We start from the raw sequence: 24,313 nt of genomic DNA on the forward strand, positions 1-24,313 counted from the left end.
GCTCCCGGGCGCTTTTCCCCTCCCAGCTGCCTCCTAAACGTTCAGTTACGGGGGTGATTAGTGGTCGCAGCGGGGCGTCCTGAGAAGAAAAGACCCGAAAGGAGCCCTAGTAGCGGTTGCCAAGAAACCGGGGCCTGCGGACGCGCTACTCCCGAGAGCTAAGAAGGCAAAGCCGAAGTCCCGGTTGAGCTCGTGCGGGGACGAAACGAGGCCTCGGAAGATTAGCTCTCGCAGCTCCCGAGGGGCTTCCCCGTACCTCAGATGATCAGGGAAGGGAATGGGTGGTATAAAGAGACGCTATAAAGAGTTCAAGCAGAGAAGCTGCCTTCTTAAGAAGGCCTTGATAGGATTGCGCGGGAAAATGCTTTATCCAGATTGTCTAATCTCCGTTGTTCTTTCAACATGTGCACTCCTGCCCTGTTGCTTCTATCTCATGAAACTTGGCGCACATTTGGGCAAATTAGGGCTATCAGATCTGGCTGGAAAAATGGAGATGGTCAGAAAGAGGGGTTTTCTAGGGATGCCCAAGATGGAACCTGGCTTTCCTTTTGGACTTAAAACAAAGCCCTACATTCTAGAATTCTGCTACATTGTCTCAGATCAGCTGCAGTTCTGCCAAAGTGGAAACTTAGAAGGATCCCAGTATGATTTTACAATGCATGCTGGAACTGTGATAGGTAGTGTCTATCTTGACATACTAGAATCTCTGCTAAGTTGTCAATGCTGCATTGAGTTCAGAAATCCTGTCATTGTTCCTCACCCTCAGTGAAAGGCTTCCCCTCCACCTGAGGTATCCTAGGAGAATTAGGGCTGAGAGTTGGTTTCCCTTCATGTCACAGTTCCTCTTTGCTGCAGATGTAGAATATGAGGTGCAGCTGGAGCCTTGGACAGGGTAGGCTGAATGGTGGCTGTGCTTCTAGCCTTGCTTGAAGCTGCTACCAGAGGTAGGACCTACTCCTGTTACACACACTACATGGGGCTGCCCTTGAGAATCAACTTCAGCTGACAGAATGCAGCTGCACAAGTTATACTGTTGGTTATTTGGCACCTATAACATCATTTCTTCATTGATTGATTGGCAATGTGTTTCCAGGTGCAACTCAAAGTGTTAGTTGTCATCTTTAAAACTCTTCATGGCTCGGGTTTGGTTATCCAAGAAGCCATCTACTTCCAGTTGCTTCTATCTGTCTAACCTGTAACAGCATGTTACCAGGGTTCTATGGGTTCTATCTGCCAAGGAATGTTGGCAGGTGAGAGCCAGGAGACATGGCTTCTCTACTGGAATAGCCCCTGGCCTCTGAATACTCTCCCTCCAAAAATTAGGATGACCTGCAACCCTGCTGGTCTTTTGGGAGGCCTTGAAGATTTTGATATGTGCCTAGATCAAGGGTCCAAATTGCTGTGTTTCTTGGTTATGTTGACATGTTATCTCTTGGCTACTATACTATATGATCCCATCCTCTTAGTTTTTAATTGAATTTCGGTTTTAATTGGGTTGTTTTAAATTCGGGCCAATATTATTTAATTGTTTTTTAAAATGTTTTTAAATTTTATATGCTATGTTTTATCCTGGCTGTACACCGCCCTGAGTCCCGCAGGAGTAGGGCGGTATAGAAATTTAATAAAATAAATAAATAAATAAATATATGTATTTAATTTATTTATTTTAGCTTTTAGTATTGTGTTTTAGCTTTTAATTACGTTTATGATTGTTGACTGCCCAGAATCACTGGTTTGAGATTGGTAGCTATACAGACTATAGTCAAATAAATAAATAGTCTTGCATATAACCATTGTTATCAGCTCTATAAAATAGGATGTGAAAAGTAGGATGGAGCCTTGATGAGTTTTCAGCCACCTTATCTGACATAGCAGATTCTTTTAAAGATTGCCAGAAAAATTCACAAATTATGAAAAAAAGCCACTGTATTTAAAAACAATCCATGCAACTATTAGACAGCCTAACTTTAATAAAGTTTACTTTTTTTCAATGTAAATGTCAGTGTGCAATCTACATCTGCAAGCAACTGCATTAATGGTAAGCAGCATCAGGTATTTGGAGCTGTAAATTTATTTTTCCAAAGTTGAAGAACTAGTCTTTTAACAAAGAAAAATACATTATCCAGCCCTCCAGTTTCTTTGAAATAGATGTGTACATCCAAAGAATATGAAGGTGCAAAAATATTAAACCATTCCTGAAATTTAATTAATATGTGTAATTACATGTTCCCAGAACATACTCATTATAGAACCTCACAAAAACATGTTTTGATGATACACTATTTTGATTGCCTCTTACATAAAACAGTGATTTACAATTTTACTTTCTAAAGAAATACAGTAGAGTCCAATATGTCTGAAATATTTTTTCATTGAGTAAGTTACAGGTTAGTAAAACATTACATATTTCAGGATAATTTCCCATTGTTTAGACAAAATAGGAAGTTTAATTTTCTTGTTCCTTGAAATTTTAAAGATAAGGAAGTCTTTAAAACGTGCATGTACAATTGTTCATCAGTAACCAGTATAAAGACTAAAATTGGGGCTTTTAAAAAATCTTATAGTGATCACTTCTATTTGTTTAGGTGTCCCTGAAGCTGAAAATGTCACTTTTTCCAAATTGAGATGCCAATAAAATGTTGTAACTGTAACTATCATTTAAGTGTTGAAACAGACAAATGATATTTATCCTTTAACATCAGAAATGTTGCATTAGTTTATTAAAGACATAAGTTACATCTTGGCTTTCAAAGTGGTTTACAAAGTGCCATACAATATAAAAATATAGTACCCCCTCTAAAATAGGATACACAATCCTATGCCTTCACTATATACTGTATATGCTTTACTAAAATGTGAAAATGGGAGAGGGGATAGGTCTAAGGAAAACACAAAAAGAACAGGGTCAGGTCAGATTTACTGATCCACACCCAAATTCACGGCATTTCAGTATCTACTTACAGGAATGCAAAAACTTCAGTACATCCCATTTGGGGGCTCTAGTTATTTTCCAATGCTCAACTTAAAAATGCTGCCCGCTTTGGAGGCCAGATCACCTTTTTGAGGGCTTGTGTGTTTTGTACAGTTTCTAGTGCTGCTTTACTTTGTTATGTGAAAGGCACTACAAAACCCAGCTGAAAGTAGCCTGCTGTATTAACTTTATACATGGCAGATGTTCAAGTATGCTTGATGGGCTACACCGACTTTGGCAGTGAAGACACTTGCATAAGGAAAAGCAGAGCATTTTCCTACCTTGAGAGCAAGATTCATATTTGTTCTCCTGACAATTAGCTGTAAAAGGTAGATTTGGAGGAAGTGTTCCAGCCCTGAGAATATCAACACTAATGCTTATAAAGGGGAGAACAGAATCACAGCAGACCAAAATAACAGCTAAACAACATGTGTATTGTATAGTTGTTCTAATAGTATAAATGGCTGATTGTTAATTCTAATAGGAGCTACTTGTTTCCATTACAATCCACCTTCAACATCCTCTAGAACACGGGTGTCAAACTCGCCATGTTACGTTGCCATCATGTGACGTTTTGTGACTATTTTTCCCTTCGCGGAGCTGGGGTGAGCGTGGCCTGTGCATGATGCATCCAGCCCACGGGCCACCAGTTTGGCACCCGTGCTCTAGCATTATGTTTTGCACCTTCAGGAATTTTAAGATGCATGAATTTCAAATGCCAGCATTCTCCATGACAATGAGCAGACTCTGAACCTTAGACATATTTATTTCATGATCTGTTGGTTAAGGGGCTAGATCTCAGTTGCTACATGGGTCATCATAAACTGTTCAGGGTTCAGTCCTCTGCTAAAGTATCACACTTGCAAGTAAATTCAGACAACTTTTAAGAACTCATTTAATTTTTTAAAAAAGCAGACACTGTAAAAGCAAGCAGCACTTAGGCTGACCATCCCTTTCTTGATGTATCTAATGATTGTAGTTACCTCTAGAATTCTTTCCACTTTAATTGACCTTGGGTTCCCCCCTCCCTTTATTACCTATATGCTAACTATAACTATAGCACTATTATCATGGCCATGGATAAATGCCTTTGTAGGGTAGGGCTTGCCTCTTAAATTATTCCTATTTTCCACTCATGCCAACGTTACTCTAAATTGGCTTTAAAGAATCCTGTTAAGACTGAGACCCTTTGACAACAGCTTGTAACATATTCGGTCTGGATTTGACAACATCCAAATTAATAAATCAGCCTAGATAACTATCAAGTCATTGTGCTGCTTCTCCTGTTCCAGGATATAGGACAGAAGCCAACATCAGCCTAGAATTCCTGCCAATGGGAACCCTAGTTTTCCAGAAGCTCTGCCTATTTTCAATAATACACATGAAAATATCATTTTTTCCCCTGCAGCTGAATGGGAAATAAATTAGCCTAGCTGCCCAACAAACATAATACTGTGGAAACAGAAGAGCAGAGTTAATTCTGGAGCAGCACAAAGGGAGGTATTCACTGGCTGCAGAACATATAAAATGCTTCAGTAGTAATAATAAAGAAGAGGAGAGACAATGGGATGTCAAGAGTTGTAAGAGTTGGAGGATAATGTTACTTTTTGACTGGAGGGGGGGATTTGCAGGGCAACACAGTCTTGAAATTTGATCCTGATCATTTCAAAAATCTTTCATTTTCTTTCTTTCCTCCCAACATTCCCTCCGCTGTAGTTTAAACAATTTCCTTTGCTGCCATGGCAACACAAAAACAATCTCAGCACAATGAAAAGGATGGCAGTCTTTTCATGAATCCTGGGACCAACCAGAACAGAATTAAAAAACAACAACAACCAGGAAGAATACTAGAAATGTAACCTCAAGGGGAGATAATATCAGGTTATGCTTTCCAACAGGTTTCTTTACTTTTCTAGTTCTGGTTTCATACAAAACTTCTTTATGGATTAATGTTGCTGTTATGAAATTGAGCTACACTTAATAGCATTGTTAAGCTCTTAAATCAGATGAGAACGTCCTATAATGAAATATAACTCTGCTTTTAGAAGCAAAGGGAAGATTCCTGAAGCTGCATTGCATTCATCTTAGAAATGTCCAATCTGTCCCTCTTAAGTCGTGGCACTGGGCAGGTGATCAGAAAGAAACAGGAGAAGCTGGAAGTGCATTTTGATTCCCAGGTGAGTTGAGGTTTTAATACAAAAAATGAGTTACTAATACAAATCAGCTTATGCTTCCCCATACACCACTAAGTGTGTTGAGTCTCTGATCATCTTGTGCAGAGTCTTAGGATAAATATTAAACAAGAATAAGATTTTTGACTCTTGAAAATAATTCCAAAATGAAAGAAAGACTGTTTTTTCTTGGTTTTGTTTTGTCTGAGAGATGGGGTGCCTTTTTCTTTTGCCTGGATAGTATTTCAACACTAGGAGTCTTGTGAAATTATCCTCTTCTGTTTTAAAACTGACAGTAACATAGTGCATGCCAGAACTTCAGTGATTCCAGAATGATGGACTTTGGTGGTGGTCAGTTTAAATCTTGGCTAGAGAGTGTTGTTTCTTATTAATTAAGGATTTTAATATGCCTCTTTTGCACCAATTGGGGCAACAATGTGAAGTATGATGATGTATCAGAACTATGGAGAAATCACATTGATTCTGGAGATTTGGTAGATCAATGAGATGATAAGAATAGGGTTCCAAAATGGTATCGAGGCGGCACAATCTGGGAAGATGAACAGTTGTATTTTTTTCTACAGACTGCATAGCTATGGTAACAGCAATTTAGCTCATTGTAGTAAGAACTGTAATAATAAATGGATGTAACATATACTGTAGAAGCTTGCCCAAGAGAGATCTAACCTAGAATTAAGAAGAAATTTCCTGTCAAAGAACAATTAATCAATAGAACAGCTTGCCTCCGGAAGCTGTGGGTGCTTTAGCACTAGACATTTTTAAGAAGAGATTGGACAGCCATTTGTCCAGAATGGTAGAGGGTTTCCTGCTTCAGCAGGGAGTTGGACTAGAAGACTTTCAAGGTCCCTTCCAACTTGGTTATTCTGTATTCTAGTACTATTAAGTTAAGTAGTTTCCTCACTATTGCCCAGTCTTCTACATCTAATGAAATAAATGAATATTTGGGAGGGGGGGTACAATAGGATCAAAGATCTTGCTAATGTATCAAAAGAGTTGATCTAGAGTGCAATGATTTAGCAATTCTGCTAAAAAATAGATTTTCAGAATCTTCTGTTTTGTTACTAGCATTTTGCTCTAGAAAGGGAAATCTGTACAGAGCCAATATGAAGTAATTGCACTCTAGGTTTTTAATTTTGTTTTTGATGTTATCGTTCCCAGTTTTGTCAGATTTTATCTATAAAAATATTTTGACCTAAAAATGCAAGTGCAAAAGTAATATGAAAAGCAATGTGGTATTTGTAGACAACCATTTGTTTTATTTCAAAACTGTCTGCTTTATTTTGTTATGCTTGTTTTTTGGAAGTATCATATCTCTGCACATATTCTTCCCTTTTCTCTTTATTTTAATGAAATATGTATTTGCCTAACCTGGGAAAAGAGAAATAATGAAAACAGATCAGCTCTTTCGAGCTGGAAAAGAATAAGTGGGCAGAATTTCTTAACAGGAAGCTTTCAAGTAACGTTATAGCTAAAAAAAAAACTTTTATAAGCAGACGACATAGGATGATTTTGAATAGTTAAATATGACATTAAATAGTATATGTTTATATATCAATTTCCAAATTTTATTCTATTTCAGCTGATTATAGTTTTGTTCAGCAACACTGAAGAATTCTGGAAGAGAAATAATGTGTAATAATCAAAGTAGATGTTTAGAATGATATATTATTGATCTTTCAGTCACTGAATTAGTAAGAAAAATAAATTTAAATTGTTCCAGTGTTATTTTCCAATTATAGTATCTATGGTGATGGAAAAAATAAGCGTCCTGCCAAATCCAATGGATATTTACTTAAAAACAAATCTCATTATATCTGGTGGGGCTTACTCTCAGAAAAGAGTGAATATTTTGCAGCTTTCCTATATATTATGATATAGTATTAAAACAGAGAAATTAAACTGTGCGAGCTGTACTGCGCAAGCTGCACTGGCTCCCGGTGATCTTCTGGGTGCGATTCAAGGTGTTGGTTACCACCTTTAAAGTGCCCCATGGCTTAGGACCTGGGTATGTACAAGATCGCCTTCTGCCACCGATAGCCTCCCACCAGCCAATACGCTCCCACAGAGAGGGACTCCTCAGGGTGCCGTCAGCCAAACAATGTTGACTGGCGACACCCAGAGAAAGAGCCTTCTCTGTGGGGGCACCTGCCCTGTGGAATGAACTGCCCCTGGAGATTCTCATGATCACAGACCTGCGCACCTTTCGCCATGCCCTTAAGACTCTTTTATTTCAACAGGCCGGGCTGGCTTAGAAAATGAATTTTAACTGGGTGTTTGTAGCTTTTAACATAAGGGCCAAATTTTATATATTTTAAATTTTAAATTGTTTTAAATTTTATGGGTATATGTTTGTTTTAATATGGCTGTACACCTCCCTGAGCCCTTCGGGAGAAGAGCGGTATAAAATTTAATAATAAATAATAATAATAATAATAATAATAATAATAATAATAATAATAATAATAATAATAATAATAAACACTTTAGCTAATAATATTTGTTTCTTCTTAATTAGGTGCTATGAGTATTAATTTTCCGAGCATTTTAAGTTTTCAATTTGTTCTCAGTCCATATAATAAAACCTTTCCTTTGCTTATTATGATTGACTGTTTCATTTTCTGCTTTTAAATATTTATATATCCATTTTTCTTAATGGCAAATGCTACAATAGACCAAACTACTGTACCTTTGACTAAGCAGTTTTATTTATTTTTTTTCTTTCAGTGTTCTTATGGTGGTAAAATAACTTTATTGTTATGGATTTCACTTTTCAAATTCTTTTTTTAATGAAAAATGTAGAAGGAAACTCTAGAATCAAACCTACCCCGTGGATCACACATAGGCTGAAATCTTGCATCTTTATTAATGCCCTGGCTTATTTTCTTGTGACTTTCGAAATCTTTATCTCCACAATTCATTTATTCAGACAGTCATTCATGTAGGCAGTCGAGGAAGCCCAGTATAAATCTACTGGACAAGTGGCTGAAGTAAATATGTAAACCCCCTAAGCGTCATTGTCCTTGCATATCTCTGATATCCTGGAGAGCTGACACACTACAAGCCCCCATCCCAGAGATCAATCATGTGTAGAGATGGTGTCACGCTGGGCCATAAACAATATACAGGAGGGATTCATGCAGGCAGAATCAGATGGGAAATGAAAGAACCTATCACATCACAGTGAGGGTCAAAACAGAAACAGGAACTAGGGAAGTCTGTCAAGGAGGAGTGTAGATTACAATTGATCCAACGTCTCTGAGCAAATTATGTGGGCTCTAGAAGGAATTTATCCAATTCATTTCTGTTCCTTCCAAACAGCAGAAAAGTCAAGAATTCTGCCAAATATGTTAGATGCCTTCCTTTGATTCTCCATCAAAGAAGTCAAGTCTGAAGAGCTGTGGTTCAAATCTGCATTTTTATATTGTGTTTACAATAACTATGTATCTTGTTAGGAGTAGACTCATATTTGACCCTCTTGCTCCTGAGGAAGTGGACAGGATCCTAGGGAGTATGCGCGCAAGCACCTGTGTATTAGACCCATGTCCCTCCTGGCTTATGAAAGCGTCCCAGAAGGTGACAGGCGGGTGGACTCTGGCGGTGATTAATACTTCCCTACAGGAGGGGGCAGTGCCCCAGCACTTTAAGGAGGCTGTGGTCCATTCTTTTCGTAAGAAGCCATCCATTATCAGTTGGATAATTTCCAACCTGTCTCCAATCTTCCCTTTTTGGGGAAGGTTGTCAAGAAGGTGGTTGTGTGGCAGCTCCAGAGGTTTCTGGAAGAAATGGGTTATCTTGACCCCTACCAGTCAGGATTCAGGCCTGGATTTGGGACAGAAATGGCATTGGTTGCACTTTTGGATGATCTCTGGCGAGAGTGGGATGGGGTAGTGCATCCATCCTTGCTTTACTTGACCTCTCAGCTGCTTTCAATACCATCGACCATGGTATTCTCCTGGAGCAGCTTTGGGGATGAGAATGGGAGGCCTTGTGCTATCCTGGTTCACTTCCTTCCTCTGTGGCCGTTCTCAACCAGTGCTGATAAGAGGGGAGAGATCCAGCCTTCGTCCACAGCTGTGCAGGGTGCCACAGGGCTCGGTACTCTCTCCACTCAACATTTATATGAAGCTCCTGGGTGAGATCACCCATCCCCATGGACTGAGGTATCACCAATATGCTGATGATACTCAGCTATATGTCTCAGCCCGTGGTGAGTTAAGTCATGCTGGGTCCTCCCTCTCGCAGTGCCTCGAGGCTGATAGGGGTTGGATGGGGAGCAATGGGTTGAAACTAAACCCTGGCAAGACCGAGTGGCTCTGGGTTTGGGGTTCTTTGGTTCATGGATAATTTCCATCTTTGGTCTTGGATGGGTAGCACTATCCAAACAGACCCTATGCATAATCTGGGGGTTCTCCTGGACTCATGGCTCCTGCTCAAAGAGCAGGTGATGGTCGCGGCCAGGAGGGTCTTCATGCAACTGCGAGTTGTGCGCCAGTTCCCTACTCACAGTCACTCATGCCTTAGTCATTTCCTGTCTTGACTATTGCAACATGCTCTACATGGGGCTGCCCTTGAAGAGCATCTGGAAGCTCCAGTTAGTGCAAAATGCAGCAGCCCGCACAGTTTTGTGCAGACCCCGGTGTGCACATATATCACCTCTCCTGTGGGAGCTGCATTGGCTGCCGATTTACTTCCAGGTGCAGTTCAAGGTGCTGGTTGTCACCTTTAAAGCCCTTCATGGCATGGGACCAGGTTATCTGAGGGACCGTTTCTCGCCGGTCATATCTACCCGACCCATTACAGTGGGGAGGCAGGGAATGCTGCGAGGCCCATCCCCGAGGAAGATACACCTGGTGGGACCCAGAAGAAGGGCCTTCTCTGTGGTGGTTCCCTCTCTCTGGAACATCATTCCCCCAGAGATTAGAACGGCCCCCACCCTAATTCTCTTCCAGAAGGCGCTGAAGACCTGGTTCTACCAGCGGGCCTGAGGAACCCAGAGCTGGATGGAGTCCATTAAATGGCTCATGTGATCGGCTGTCACTGGGGCGGGAAGTGGGGTCAGGGGTGATTTTATTACATTAATTTATTTGATTTTTTTATGAGTTTTACTGTTTTTTAAATGTGGTTTTTTATATTCTGTAAGCCGCCTTGAGTCGTCATGGGTGAATAGGCAGCAATATAAATCTAATAAAGAAATAAATAAATATTTACTATGGCTGTAAAAAAAACAATTGGGAGGGGGAACTTTATGAAGCATATCTCTCCAAATCCTTGCTCAAATACTCAAAGCAATGTTTCCTTCCAAAGGCTCAGCACAGCTGCTTTGCTTTGGCTACACTTATAACAAAAGACCATGTATGTAGGCACAAACATACACAGAAAAAGTGGAGGGACCCTTGAAGCAGCTGCACCAAGTTTTCAAGAAGATACAATTCTTCAGGAACTCTTTTGCAGTGCCTCTTCAAATAGCTTTCCACAGTCTCACTTTTAGGCAGTGAGAAAGTATCACATCTTGCAGGCTGGATCAAAACATCAATCAGATGATATAGCAGAAGCATGTTTCTATCAGACATATTATTTGGAAAGGACTTCAGAAGCCGCCACTTGAATAGCAATGCCTCATAATGTTATGCCTCAGGACTTCCCCCATAGTCCACAGCGGAAGTCACGAGCCATGGCTAAGTCTGGATAAATTACTACTGGAAGCTATGATGATCCCCTGTGGATGCTGAAATGTAATCCCTCTTTCTGAGGTTGTAATCTTATGACTCTGTCATCATGTGGGAATTGCAGGAATGGCCTTCGCTAGCTGCCAGCAGCTTCTGGGCCCTCCAAGTAGTCACATGATGACCCCCTCCTTCTCTCATTGGTTTAATATGTGCAACCCATGCAATGCTCTTGAGAAGCTGCTGGGGTTCTGCTTCACTGATCCAGAGAAGATCAAGCTGCAACATCAGAACTGTCTTCAGCTTTTTTATTATTATTTAAATAGTAAATAAATAAAAACCCTAGAGGACTCCAGGGGACTGTTCCCAAATTGTAAATTTTAAAGTGGTCATACAGGACCAGAGAGTAATCTTTATTTAAATACAATGGATTCAGTTTCTGATTTGAATCCACCTATTGCTTTGTGGGGAATAGCTTCTAAGATCCAATTTCAAGGCTTGTTGTATATTACACCCACTTGAATTAGACCCTTCCCACAGTGCAATTCAGTGGTTATAATAAAATTATAACTATTTACCATATTTTTTGGTCTATAAGATGCACTCCCCCCCCCAAAGTGGGTGGAGATGCCTGTGCGTCTTATAGAGCAAATGTTTATTTTTTTTATTTTATTTTATATCGAATTTATATACCGCTCTTCTCCCTGAGGACTCAGGGTGGAGTACAGCCAAAGTAAAAACATAAACTACAAACATTAAAATACAATTAAAAAGATATATATATATATATATATATATATATGGCCCCATAATTAAAAGCAATGACAAACCAATTAAAAACATTTTAAAAAGTGTTAGGCCAGCCCGGCTTGCTGAAAAAAGAAAGTTTTAAGGGCACGGTGGAAGGCACCGAGGTCTTGGATTCTCCTTATCTCTGGGAGCAGCTGGTTCCAGAGGGTAGATGCCCCCACAGAGAAGGCCCTCCCCCTGGGGGTCACCAGCCTACAGTGTTTGGCTGATGGCACCCTGAGGAGGCCCTCTCTGTGGGAGCGCAAGGGTCAATGGGAGGCCGTCGGTAGCAGCAGGTGGTCTCGAAGATATCTAGGTCCTATGCCATGGAGCACTTTAAAGGTGATAACCAACACCTTGAAGCGCACCTGGAAGACCACTGGGAGCCAGTGCAGCTCACGCAGGAGTGGTGTTGTATGGGAGCGCCATGCAACTCCCGTAACTACCCGCGCGGCCGCATTCAGGACTTGCCGAAGCCCTGCCCGCCGGCCCCCACCCTTCAGCCTCTGCCTCCCAGCAATTTGCCTCCTTGCAGCAAACAGCCTGATCAGCTTCAGTACAGTCTGATTTAGCATGAGCAGTTGATTGGCAGTTGGATCAGCTTCCCCGGAATACCACCGATCAGCTTTCCAGGCTGCAGGAATCTCTGTCCATTGCCGCCACCACCTATTGCTGCCTCTGTGCACCCCATTTGTTGCCTCCGTGTGCCCCATTTTTTGCCTTTCCACATCCTGTTTTTTGCCTCCGCATGCCCCATTTTTGGCCTCCGTGCATCCTGTTTTCAGCCCATTCCAGGTAGTGGGGATCCATTCGGGAGCAATAGGTGGCTGCAATCCCCGCCACCTGGAACAGGCCAAAAATGGGATGCACAGAGGCCAAAAATGGGGCATGGGAGGTGGTGATAGGCAGCAGCGATAGGCAGCAGCGGCAATGGGTGGCAGTGATGGACAGTGGCAATCCCTGCAACCTGGAACAGCTGATAAGCAGTATTCCGGGAAGCCAATCCAATGGCCAACCAGCTGCTCGTGCTAAATCAGGCTGTGCTGAAGCTGACCAGGCTGTTTGCTTTTTGCTGCAAGGAGGCAAATTGCTGAGAGGCAGAGGCAGATTTTTTTTCCTTGTTTTCCTCCCCAAAAGCTAGATGCGTCTTATGGTCCGGAGCATCTTATAGTGTGAAAAATACAGTATTTATTTATTAGATGTATCCAGCTGCAGTGTAACCCTAGATGGCTCACAAGCAATAATAAAACATAAAAAACCTTAAAATCCAAATTAAAAACTTCCTATACCCTCCAAACTCAATACACCTTCCAAAATCCAGAAAAAAAATTAAAAGCTTCACTGGATGACAGCCATTCCAATATAGTATGTATGTACTTATATAAGTTTCATATCCCTTCATTACCCATTTTATTAGATTATTTCTGTAGTGAATAATCTCAAACTAAAGCAGGGATTGGTGAATTGACATTGGCCAGATGTTTGATTTATGGCAATCTTTCACCCTAGCTAGAAGCAAAAACTTCTGGTGGGTATTAGGTAGCTAATCTCTGCTTAGGGGAATATGTTTGATTGTCTACTCTCTTTATCACATTGCTTTAACTGAAGAGTTCTCTGCGCCTCCACCCCCTTACTTGTCTATTCTACTGTGCTCATTCGGGAGGAGGAAGGAGATTCATATAAAATGAAATGTTTCAAAATAAGAAGAGAAAGCAGTTTTGTCAAATATGCTGCTGGCATAATTGGAAAATTCATGAAAACATCTGCTATACCATCTCACATTTTATTAACGTGATTGATAAGTCCTCTTCAAATGGCAGTTAACAATTCTGTGTGTGAGCGTGCTTATATGTCTGTGCAGACTCATGCCTTTGAGCCAGTCTTGACTCCTGATCACTGCCAGAGCAAATCCCTGCAGTTTTCTTGGCAAGGTTTCAGAAGTGGTTTGCCATTGCCTCCTTCCTAGGGCTGAGAGAAAATGACTGAGCCAAGGTCTGCTTTGTCCTAAGAAGGGCTAGAATTCATACTCCCCCAGTTTGTAGTCTTATGTACCAAACTGGCTGTTAACAATAGGACTGCCCTGTACGATACATGCAAATAGAAAATTGTATTACCCTGTTTCCCCCAAAATAAGACATCCCCTGATAATAATCCCAATAGGGCTTTTGAGCTCATGGCAATAAGGCCAAGCACTTATTTCAGGGTTCAAAAAAATATAAGACAGGGTCTTATTTTGGGGAAAACACGGTATGAATGAAGGTGAATATATGTGTCCCAGGATAATGTTGCAGGATCCAAACTGGGACCAGAGGTTTTGTCTTCTGAGCTTTTGGACTCTTACTGGAGCCTATCTTCAGGAAACTTCTCTCTAGCAGTGTGTGTGCTGTTCTGTATGTGGTATTTATATGATGCCTGCTGTATGCGACTTTTTAGATGCTGATTGGAGTGTGGTATGCTGGTGGTAAATCAGCACTCCTGTTGACTGCCAAAGGGCCTGTTTCCCAGGCTTCAATCACTTCCCTCGTTTTTTTGTGCCTGCTCGTCCAACAATATTAATAGCTGCCAAGTTGAATACTTCAAGTACTTGAAGGAGAAGGATAGGCAGCACAAGCAAAGGACAGCCAATGACTTAAAAACCAGCCATCAACACACCCCAATCAGCATCTAAAAAGCCACATAAAATAGGCACCATATAAATACCACATACAGAACAGCACACACATTGCTAGAGAGACGTTCCCTGAAGATGGGCTGCAGCACAAGTCCAAAAGCTTGGAAGACAAAACCTCTAGTCCCTGTGACCGACCCTGATTGGATCCTGCAGAAAGTTGTATTGAATTTTTGTTTCTAAAATCCATTCTGTTATTGCATCTCCTCCTCCTTTTATTCATATTAGGATGACCTGAACTGGATGTCTCCTGAAGGCCTTTGCAATGTCAACAGACTACTGGATCACAGGCAGATCATGAAGGAGTACTGGGGGCTGTATCCCCCCAAAACATATTGCACAAGAAGAGGCACACTCTTTCTCTATTCGGAAGATGTAGCCCAACCGTGGAAATGGAAGTTGCAGCAAGGATGTCAGAACAAAAGCCAGACATTATGTGTAGATCTTCACACACTCCAAGATTTGGCACGGGCTATCTTAGTATATGGAAGCAAACAGGTATTGTTCATATATTTCAGATGTACACATGTTTAGTTAGGCTGATGGCATTTATTTAAAACATTTCTATACCACTTGTCATTTTAAAAATCCCAAAGCAGTTTACACTCATTAAAAATGCAGAAGAGAAAAACAGGATAAAAATAAGAGATGCATATCTCTGGAATGGTTTGCTTTTAAAACAAACAGGCCACATGCTCAAGACTTTCCAGAAATTTTAACGCTTAACTTTTCCAGAAGATCTTTGCGAACTGATTGTAAAATCATAGGCACTTACCATATATAGAGCTTTCTTATTGGACATTAACATTTATATTTTTGCTATTGAAGCTTTAGTACATAATTTTATTTCATTGCTATTTTAATATCACTAAATTATGCACAGTCCTTGTGGACTGACATGATAGATAATTTGGACAGATGGATAGATATTCTTGAAATCCCAAATACTAGGGAAAGGTAAAGACAGAAAGAAGAAGAATATTTAAAAGATACCTAAAAAATGCCATTACTGAAGTCTGAAGAACAATGGAAGGGAGGTCATTCCACAGGGCAACTAGAAAGCCCATCATCCTCAAACATCAACTTGCAATCCATGGCTCTGACTTTACTATGACTTGCCAGCTAACTCCAAGCAAGTAATAAATTCTATTGACTAGTGCTAAGTTAGGTATGGAGTTTCACATGATGGGAGTGAACAAGTTGAAATTAAACCCGGTTAAGATTAACATATTATGGTAAGTAGATAACTGACCATAATTTAAGGTTCAGCCTTTCTTTGCAGTTGACCTGAAGCAGCATTTCTCTTACGAGCTCACTCAGGTCCCCACTTAAGAGAAAAAAAAATGTTACTTATGATGATTTTTACTTCTTTTATCAGATTTTACATTAGTAATGGTAGCTTTGGGCAGAAAAGTGTTATGTATATCAAATTAACACTAATAATAGCAACAGGAGCAGCAAATGTCAATTTCACATCTAATTAAGCAAGAATCACTTTCATGGGAAAGAGGTAGCTGTGTATAAACATATCTATTGCTTTGTGGCTTGCTTCCCCACAAATGTTTTTAGAAGTATCTTTTGGGAAAGTACTTTGACTCATTGCTTTGTGAAACCCCTTGTTCTTCTGCCCAGAATTATGAGTCTCAGGTTTCATGAGAAGACAGTCCAGCTCAGGCCGCTGTTTATACATTTGGGAGTTTGAAACAAATGCCCTTCAACGGCTCCTTTAAATGAGATCTCAAACAGTTCAGGAATGCCTCCAGATGCTTCAGCTAGTGATTGCCAGAAGCATTTGGCATATCTGAATACATTTCCCTTCCAGTCAATTCTCTGTTGAATACTCTGGGAAGAGATCCATTCAGAAATACTGTCCAGCCCAGTGCAGACACCATGCCTCGACTGTGGACAAAAGACGTCTCTAAAATCACTGCCTGTGGTACGAGTCCATCAGTGTACCCAAGCATTGCATCCGTCAAAGATTAAAGGAGCAGAAAAAGAGGACTGCTGTGATGAAACAGATGAAATCCTGTGCCGATTGCCACCAACAATTAGAGTCCAGCAGGGGCACTCCAGGCGCTTTCAATGCATGTGGCCATAAGAGGAGGCGGAAAATTAAGATAGAGCATAGACTGAGATCAGGCACAGGGTTGCATTCTTTCCAGGAAATAGTCTTAGGAGGCTGCATTTCTAGACCTTTCCTTTCAAAGTTACTCTTGAGGCTTCCAAGATGTGGATGTAGGGTGTAGAAAATTACTGCTTTTCTAAATCAATTACTGACATGGAAAACAATTTTGTTTTGTTGGTTAATTCATAAAATATGTGATTTACCTTCCCACTTGCAGTATATAAGGTATGGAGAGTTTGTTTGATGCTGTGTTGTATCTAATTTTTTTTTTAAAAAAGCACACACACACACACCGGTATTTATACCTCATGCTAAAAGTTGTGATCTATGTAATGCAACCTGCAAGTTACTGATCCACCTCAGTCAGGAAAAAAATCTTGGACTGGATGTAGCAGAGATCTGTCTTAAATAATGAGTTGCTGCCTAAACTCTACTTCAGAAAGACTGACTCAAAGGTTATCTTTAGAGGATTGTGAGGAATTTGGGGGGTGGGCTAAGTTGCCTGTGGAGGCAGCCGTAAACAGATGCTAATTCCAAATGGTGAGCTGAAGTAGCACTACCCAATTATTCTGGCCTTTTCTCCTTAACAATTTTTTCTTTAAAAAAGCAAGTAAGGAAATATTAGGAAAATATGGGAATATTACATATGTCAAGTAAATGTGTCCAGCTCCATTAGTCAGTGAGATTTAGTGTTAAAAGCCTCTAGATGTACCCCAAAAATAACATCCATAATAAGGACTCTCCATGGGCTGCCATCCTGTGTCATTCCTATGAGTGACATCCACCGGGAATTGCGAATTGTGTTTAAGTCTCTTTCCATTTTCAGGAAAAGGAGCTAAAACCAAGAGTGCCTGAAGGTAAAGCCAAAGAATTCAAGATGGCAGCCAGAACTGTAAAAGGAACACTTAACTTCTTTTTATATGCATCCATGCACCAAAAAAGGAGCAGGGCTACAATCATCTGGTCACAGCCATCATTTTGCATTAGTTTCAGTTGAAAATGTTCTCTTTGACCAAGTATTTTAAATGGCACATTTTGAAACATTTAAATTCCTTTTTTATGGTTACATTTTAAATGATTAGCCACTATGAACATGAATGATAATGAGACAAAGTTTGAAATAAACTAGTAGTAGTGCTAAGCTCCTTCCACATTAAACCGTTACTTAATGGCCTTATTGAAGATTTGCTGCTGAAACTATAAAGTACTAGAAATGAAATGCCTATACAAATACCCTGGAGCGCAAGTGTATAAACTGAAACTTGAGAACTGAAAATAACTGGCTGATACCAAAGAAAACAAACAGGTCTACGCATGTCTGCTTTGACTCAATCCACTTGAGTCATTTTCTTAACAAAGCCCCAGTACATGCTAGAAGTAGGAGACAAAGTAGCATTCAGCTTAGGTAGAAACCAAGAGGTTTTGTCAACTCTCTGCTTTTCAAATCTTGATTCATATGAAAGGGAGGATAAGGGGACTGAAGAAGAGAAGGACTGCCTTGCCACCGCAATCTGGAGAAGGGCATTTGAATCAGGAAGCATATTTCATGAGGTAACCCAATCTCAGTACCTTGAGAATTTTTTAAAAAAATTGAAACTAAAGAAACCTTGATTTATTCCAGCTTCTGATTCAATTAAATTGTTTCAATTCTGGAAAGTTTCAATAGTAATATGACAATAAAATTAAGTATTCAAATCATTATAGAAGACAATTTCTGCTCAATAAAGAAAGAAGAAAGGATTCTGAACCAAAGATTCCTCTCAGTCATCTCTAAGCACAATCCATTCTGTGAATCTCTTTCTCTTTCTCAAGCTTCATCTGATCAGAGACCGGGTGTTTTCTAGAGCCCCACGGAATCAGAGAAAAGTTGAAAATACCCAAAATCTTTTTCCACAGTACATCTATCTATTGGGATGGATTCTTGTTCATAAGTGCATATAATATGAACATAGTCAATAATGTAATTTCTGTTCCCATGTATTCTTAAGTGTCTGAGATTAAACTCAATGTCAGCATGCAGTACCTCTAAGTAGTAGCAGAATTCCTGTGACCTGACAAGGCCCATTGTTCCCTAGTTAGGGAATTGAACTTCATAGTAATCCATTGCTGGTGGTTAGTGCTCCATCATTGGCCCAGGAGGTCTTATACCAATCCAACACAGTGATGTGTAGGAGGGAGCCCCATGCTCTTCTAATTGCTGTCATTTTGTTTCCCCTCTGTTGTCTCAGACAGAAAACAAATGGCACATTGGGGGTGGAATAGAAATAAAATGTTAGCTGCCAGAAAGGAAACTGATGCTCTTTTCATGAATTGAAAAAAAAAATTAAATTAAAAAGTTGTAGGGAGAAGCTTATTAATGCACTATGAAATAATCACTTCCTAAAAAAGAGAAGATTAGGAGGGCCTATCAGCATGAAGATCATTTTACCCAGCAGCTGACATTGTTTTATTTCCATTCAACTTAAAGTCACTTTAGTCACTTTAGAATCACTTAGGTGTGATGGGTGGTGTATAACTTTGATAAATAAATAAAGTGCTTGTGAGTCATTAAAAATATTTTCTCCTTTTCTCAGCATTGCTTCAAGAATTAAAGTATATTGTTTGTAAATATTACTTTAAGGTTTAGGCAATGTAAATAGTTCCCCTATAAATCTACTATAGCTGGGCTGAAAGAGTCCACATAACCGGCAGAGGAGAGCAAAATAAAGTTCTAACTCCTAATTGCCCTCTTTTGTTATTCTGATTATTTACATCCCAGATATGGGAGACTATTTCCCACTATCACAACTTGTATTTCCTCTTTACTGTGAGGATTCCCCATCAATCCTCCAAGGAAAGCAGTCATTCACTTTCACAAATACATCAGATTATTCAGTTTTGTAAAACAGTCACACTACAGAAATCAAAAGGGGGTTGCATGTTACATACATTTGTAAATGTCTCTGAAAGTCCAGTGGGAATTTATCTAACTGATGCTGGACAATTAGGTGCTGCTCCTAATCCAGTGAGATATGCATGCAGAGACCCCTACAGGTATATTTATAAAATCCCCACCTGGACCTGGATTTTCCTGAAAGCCTAATTTACTTATTTATTATTAATTTATTAAATTTATTGGCCGGCTATCTTACTACAAGGTAAGTGGGAGTCCCTTCTCTCAAAAGAGAGAGAAAAAGCACTTTTCTGGATGGAATATTAGGTTGTTTTACAATGGCACAGATTTCATTTCAAATAAATTTGAAAGACTAAAGTATTCTTGCTTTGTGGTATAAAAAATTGCAAACCTTTCAAGACCAGTTGCAAAACTACTGAAAGGGCTGATTATTCCCCAGCTATTAGCCAAAAGAGTTTATTCTTTTTCAGTTCAAAATACACTGAAATGTCAAATTATTCTTTTTAGCATGTGCTGCCAAAGCCATATATGCCTGGCTGCTTTCTAACCTGCTCTTACAATATACAATATGCCTACCTTCACACTCACTTGGCTCTTTGTAGTTTTCCATTATTTATTTATTTAGTAGGATTTATATGATTCTTCCATTCTGAAAGAATTCTGAGCACTTTTTTTTTTCAGTAAGAAGGTTAAAAATAAGAACCAATGCAACAAAATAAACATTAGCAATTAAACTGAAATCATAAAAAGCTTTGGCATTTGAGAACACTCAAGACATCCCCAACCCATAATGAGGCTCTCTCCTTTGTCTGTCTGTCTGAACCACCACATTGTTTCCTCTCTAACTCAGCGAGCTGGCAATACTTTCAAAGAAATGTTGGGAGGACACTGAATAAAATCTATTGTTCCTCAGTTTTAAGTAGAGGCACCCATTTTAAGCTTTTGATATTTTGTTTTCATATTAAAGCTGTGGCAAGATAAGAAAGGAATTGCTCAGCAGCCCTATCTGTACTTCCTGAAAGATTCAGACTGTGAGATGGTCAGATCGATGAGACCAGGCTATTCAGCCAAGAGGTACCTCCTCAAACTCTCCCAAAGCTGGGATCCAAGTGTTTTGCAAAAGCTTCAGAATGCAGGTTAGTATTATAAGAAAACAAACCCAAATTATTAAGATAGTAATTCTTACCTTCTCTGATGAAACAGAAAATAAAATGGTAGAAAGTATATTTTCAGATCAGTCTTGACCTTCACTACAGAATCAATTCAAATAAATAGAAGAAAATAACATTGTACTTGAGAGTAGATTGGGCCCAAATTGCTACATTCCTGGATGACAAATCGTGCTTAATAATAATTTGCAGAGAGAAAATATTTGGTTCTTTCCTCATATGCTATGCCCATCCTCTGTTTAAATAATTAAAACATATGCTTTATGAGCAACGGGTCTCCATTTCAATCCCTTTCCGTTCCCAGTTGATGTATCATAGACAATACTCAATAGACAGATCAATGTTGAGTTATTTTACCCAACGGCAGCTGTATACTGTATATTTTTCAGGATATATCAGTGACCCCTTGTTGTTTAAGGAAAATGCAGCCGCTCTCAGGAAGAAATTACAGGATCTATCAGCTATTCCACCAAAGTATAATCTTCATTTTTTCTACACTCCTTGCTTGTACTCACAAAGTGAACTAGAAGAACAGACTTATTCAGGTACAGTACAAATACATATATTTTAACAGAATTAGTTACCATTGGATTTTAATTTTTGCAAAGACATCCATAACAATTTAGGACGATGTCAAAGGGGCAACATGCATGATATCATCACACAAAAGCCATAATTACATGCTTACATCACAATGATAATGGAATTATGTAAAATTATTAGCTCTCCCTTTGCCGCTCTGCAGATGCCTCCAAGGTTGTTGCCAGGAATGGTTTGGAGTATCTGCTATATCTGCTCCTGGTTTGGCCATGTTTTTACATTCATGAGATTGGAATTACTGCATCTTGGTTGACATTGGTTTTCAAACTTCAAATGTGATGGGAGAAAAAATTCTGGGGATATGTGACCCCTTTTTTCCCATCTGCCTGAAAGTCTGTTTCCAAGTACAATTCAAGGTCTGAATATTAACTTTAACTCCCTAAGGCAGAGGTATCTAACCCCAGGCTGTGGCCTATTACTGGGCCGTGAGCCATTTGGAACTGAGCTGCGGAAGCGGCAGCAAGTATGCAGCCACGCATCCCCATTTGCATGTGCAGCAGGCAAGCACAGGCAAGCACGATCCATTTGCACAGGCAGTGGTAAATATTACTGCTGCTTGCACAAATGGAGCTGCAAGCCACTCATGCGGAACCATCCCCTCTTCCCCGACCTCCAGTCCACAAAGCTAGAAAGGTTGGGGAACTCTGCCCTAAGAAGTTTTGGAAGAGGATCCTGGAGTACTGTATCCTGTTCTCTATAATAAGCCTGCCAAACTGTTAAACTCTTGGGTGATGGCCTTGTTACTAAGAGTTATAGACCATTTAACAGTGCCTATCAGAGATGATCAGATCTGATGCATCATTTAACTACCCAACATACATATAACTTCTAAATTACTGAGAGTCTAATGAGATTGAGGCAGTATATACATTCCCTAAAAAAATAAAATAAATGTTGGTGCATTATTCTTCTTTATTTCACTAAGGTACACTGAGAATATCTTCCATAATATATCATTTTATAGAATCATATTGTCACATCATGTCATAATATTCATAAAAAAGAAAAAGCACCAATATTTTCCAATTCAAGTGAATACCTCTAGTTATTATAGGTAGAGCAGTATAGGTAGTCCTTGACTTATGACAGTTCATTTACTGACTATTAAAAGTTACATCAGCACTGAAAAAAGTGACTTATGACTGTTTTTCAGAGTTACAGCCTTTGTAGCAGCCCTAGGATCATGTGATCAAAATTCACATGCTTGGCAATGGTTTCATATTTATGACGGTTGCTGTGTCCCAAGGTCATATGGTCATCTTTTGCAACCTTTTGACAAGCAAAGTCAATGGGGAAGTCAGATTCACTTAATACTAACAGCAGTAATTCATTTAGCACCTGTGGCAAGAAAGGTCGTGAAATGGGGCAAAACTCACTTAACAAATGTCTAACTTAGCAATGTTGGGCTCAATTGTCATAAATCGAGGACTACCTATACTATTTTTAGGAAAACACCAAGTTTAAAATTTCTAAAGCAAATGAATGGGATGGTAGTTTGTTAAGCCTGATTTGTGAAAGCTGCCCATCCTATTTAGGAGTGACCCACTGAACATGCTTAGATGTATTTATGAATAGCACAGACAAGATTAGGCTGAATGATAATTGTTCCTTGATGTACAATGCAGCCATTTGGGTCATTTATTTCCGGGCTAAGATGTTCCTTACTTCTTAGGTCTTGGTCCTCCATTGCGTAAAAAGTCAGAAAATAAAGCCTGCCTGGTGAAAGGTGACGCAGAACATAATGCCAGAGAAACAGGTCGAATCCCTTTAAGAATTTCTGTAAGAAAACTGAGTTTTCATCTTCAACCACAGCATTCCAGAGAAAGCATCTGGAATCAGAATGAGGCACACTGGCAGATCTCTGAGGTATTATACTTTCTTTCCCCATAAAATAGTTTCTCCAGCTCCCAACTGCTTAATGATGTCCTGTTCCCATCAATAAAATAAAAGGTTGAATGAACTTGCAGAGATGCAAGGGTGGCTTGAATGCCTCAGAGGACATACTTACTTACTTACTTACTTACTTACTTACTTACTTACTTACTTACTTACTTACTTACTTATTTATTTATTTAAATTTTTATACCACCCTTCTCCTGCTGGACTCGGGGCGGTGAACAGCCAAGAATAAAAAACATCCAATACAAAATTTAAAATTATTAAAAGAATTAAACAAATTTTGGCCCAGATTTAAAACATCCCAACTAAAATATGTGGGGATGTATGTATTTGCTGACCTGTTATGCTGTTCCTATTGTCACTGGGTCTGAGTGGCTTACATCTGCTATTCCATAATTGTTTTTCATCAAGATTGAATAACTGTTAAATCACAGTTTTTTGCCAGGGACAATAAACAGACTCAGTTCAAAACAGAGCATCAGACCTCAGCAGGGAAGCCTCATAACGTGCCTGTTGCCAAGGCCTGCTGAAAATGAAATTGTGGCTTTTCTAGGGCCCACTTTAGTGAGGCTTTAAAAAATGGGGGGAGACTGTTCCAAAAAAGAGGGGCAGCAGTTAAAAAGCTCCTTTACTTTAATTAGGCCTCTGTCTAATAGCTGACTGGAAAGGAGTATATCCTAGAACAGGTGAGGGTGTGATGATGTAATGGGATGGGAGAGAGGGAACATAGGAAAGTTGGAGATGAATTGCAGCCTTTCCCTCCCACCTTTATTTTAAGGTTATATTATGTTTTACATACAATTTACTGCAATCACAAAGAGTATTATAGGAAGAAGCTGCAATAATTTTACTACTACTACTACTACTACTATTGTGTTATAGTTATTTCTATCATTAGCACTTGCTTGGTAGCGAACTCTTATGTGCTTCTCTCCTTCTCAGTTTTTATAAGATGTTGGCCATCCTATGTCTTCCTTTTTTTTAATGTGTAGGAATATCTGCATGTTAGGGAAAAATAGAGAGATTCAAAACAAAATGCTGTCTGTCTCCCTCTCTCCCTCTCCCTCCCTCCCTATTGTGTTTCATACATACAGAGATAATACCCTTAAGTAAATTATAAAAGTGAGGCCTACCCAAATACGATTGTTCAGGAGTAGGAAGCTTTCAAATATATGGATAATTCACTGCACTCCCCATATAAACCAAATAAAACCTTTAAACTATAACTACTGCTGAAGCAATGAGAATAGTATAACTGCTAAATTTCCTCCTCTTTTATAAAGAGGAAAAGAATATCATTTGCCCTTTTGTTTTCCTTTTCTCCTGATATTGTATTCTTCTGAA

The 24,313-nt window shown here is 39.5% G+C and overlaps 1 protein-coding gene across 4 annotated transcripts in view; it reads left to right on the top strand.

The window, feature by feature from the left end:
• Positions 1-592: 592 nt before the first annotated feature.
• Positions 593-24,313, top strand: part of KIAA2012 (KIAA2012 ortholog) — an 88,104-nt gene continuing 64,383 nt past the window's right edge. For 2 of the 4 annotated variants that reach the window (XM_034430988.3, XM_034430991.3), the window contains exons 1-6: positions 593-677; positions 5,017-5,148; positions 14,512-14,781; positions 20,269-20,437; positions 20,860-21,015; positions 22,743-22,936. In XM_034430988.3, the coding sequence (XP_034286879.2) occupies positions 5,062-5,148; positions 14,512-14,781; positions 20,269-20,437; positions 20,860-21,015; positions 22,743-22,936 (876 nt within the window). In that variant the 5' untranslated portion in view covers positions 593-677; positions 5,017-5,061. Of the gene's footprint in view, positions 678-4,928; positions 5,149-14,511; positions 14,782-20,268; positions 20,438-20,859; positions 21,016-22,742; positions 22,937-24,313 lie in introns of those variants that run through there. The other 2 variants (XM_034430992.3, XM_060688108.2) reach the window with 2 other exon arrangements.

This window comes from Pantherophis guttatus, chromosome 1 (assembly GCF_059756535.1).
Source record: "Pantherophis guttatus breed Tessera chromosome 1, ASM5975653v1, whole genome shotgun sequence".
NCBI classification, from domain to species: domain Eukaryota; kingdom Metazoa; phylum Chordata; class Lepidosauria; order Squamata; family Colubridae; genus Pantherophis; species Pantherophis guttatus.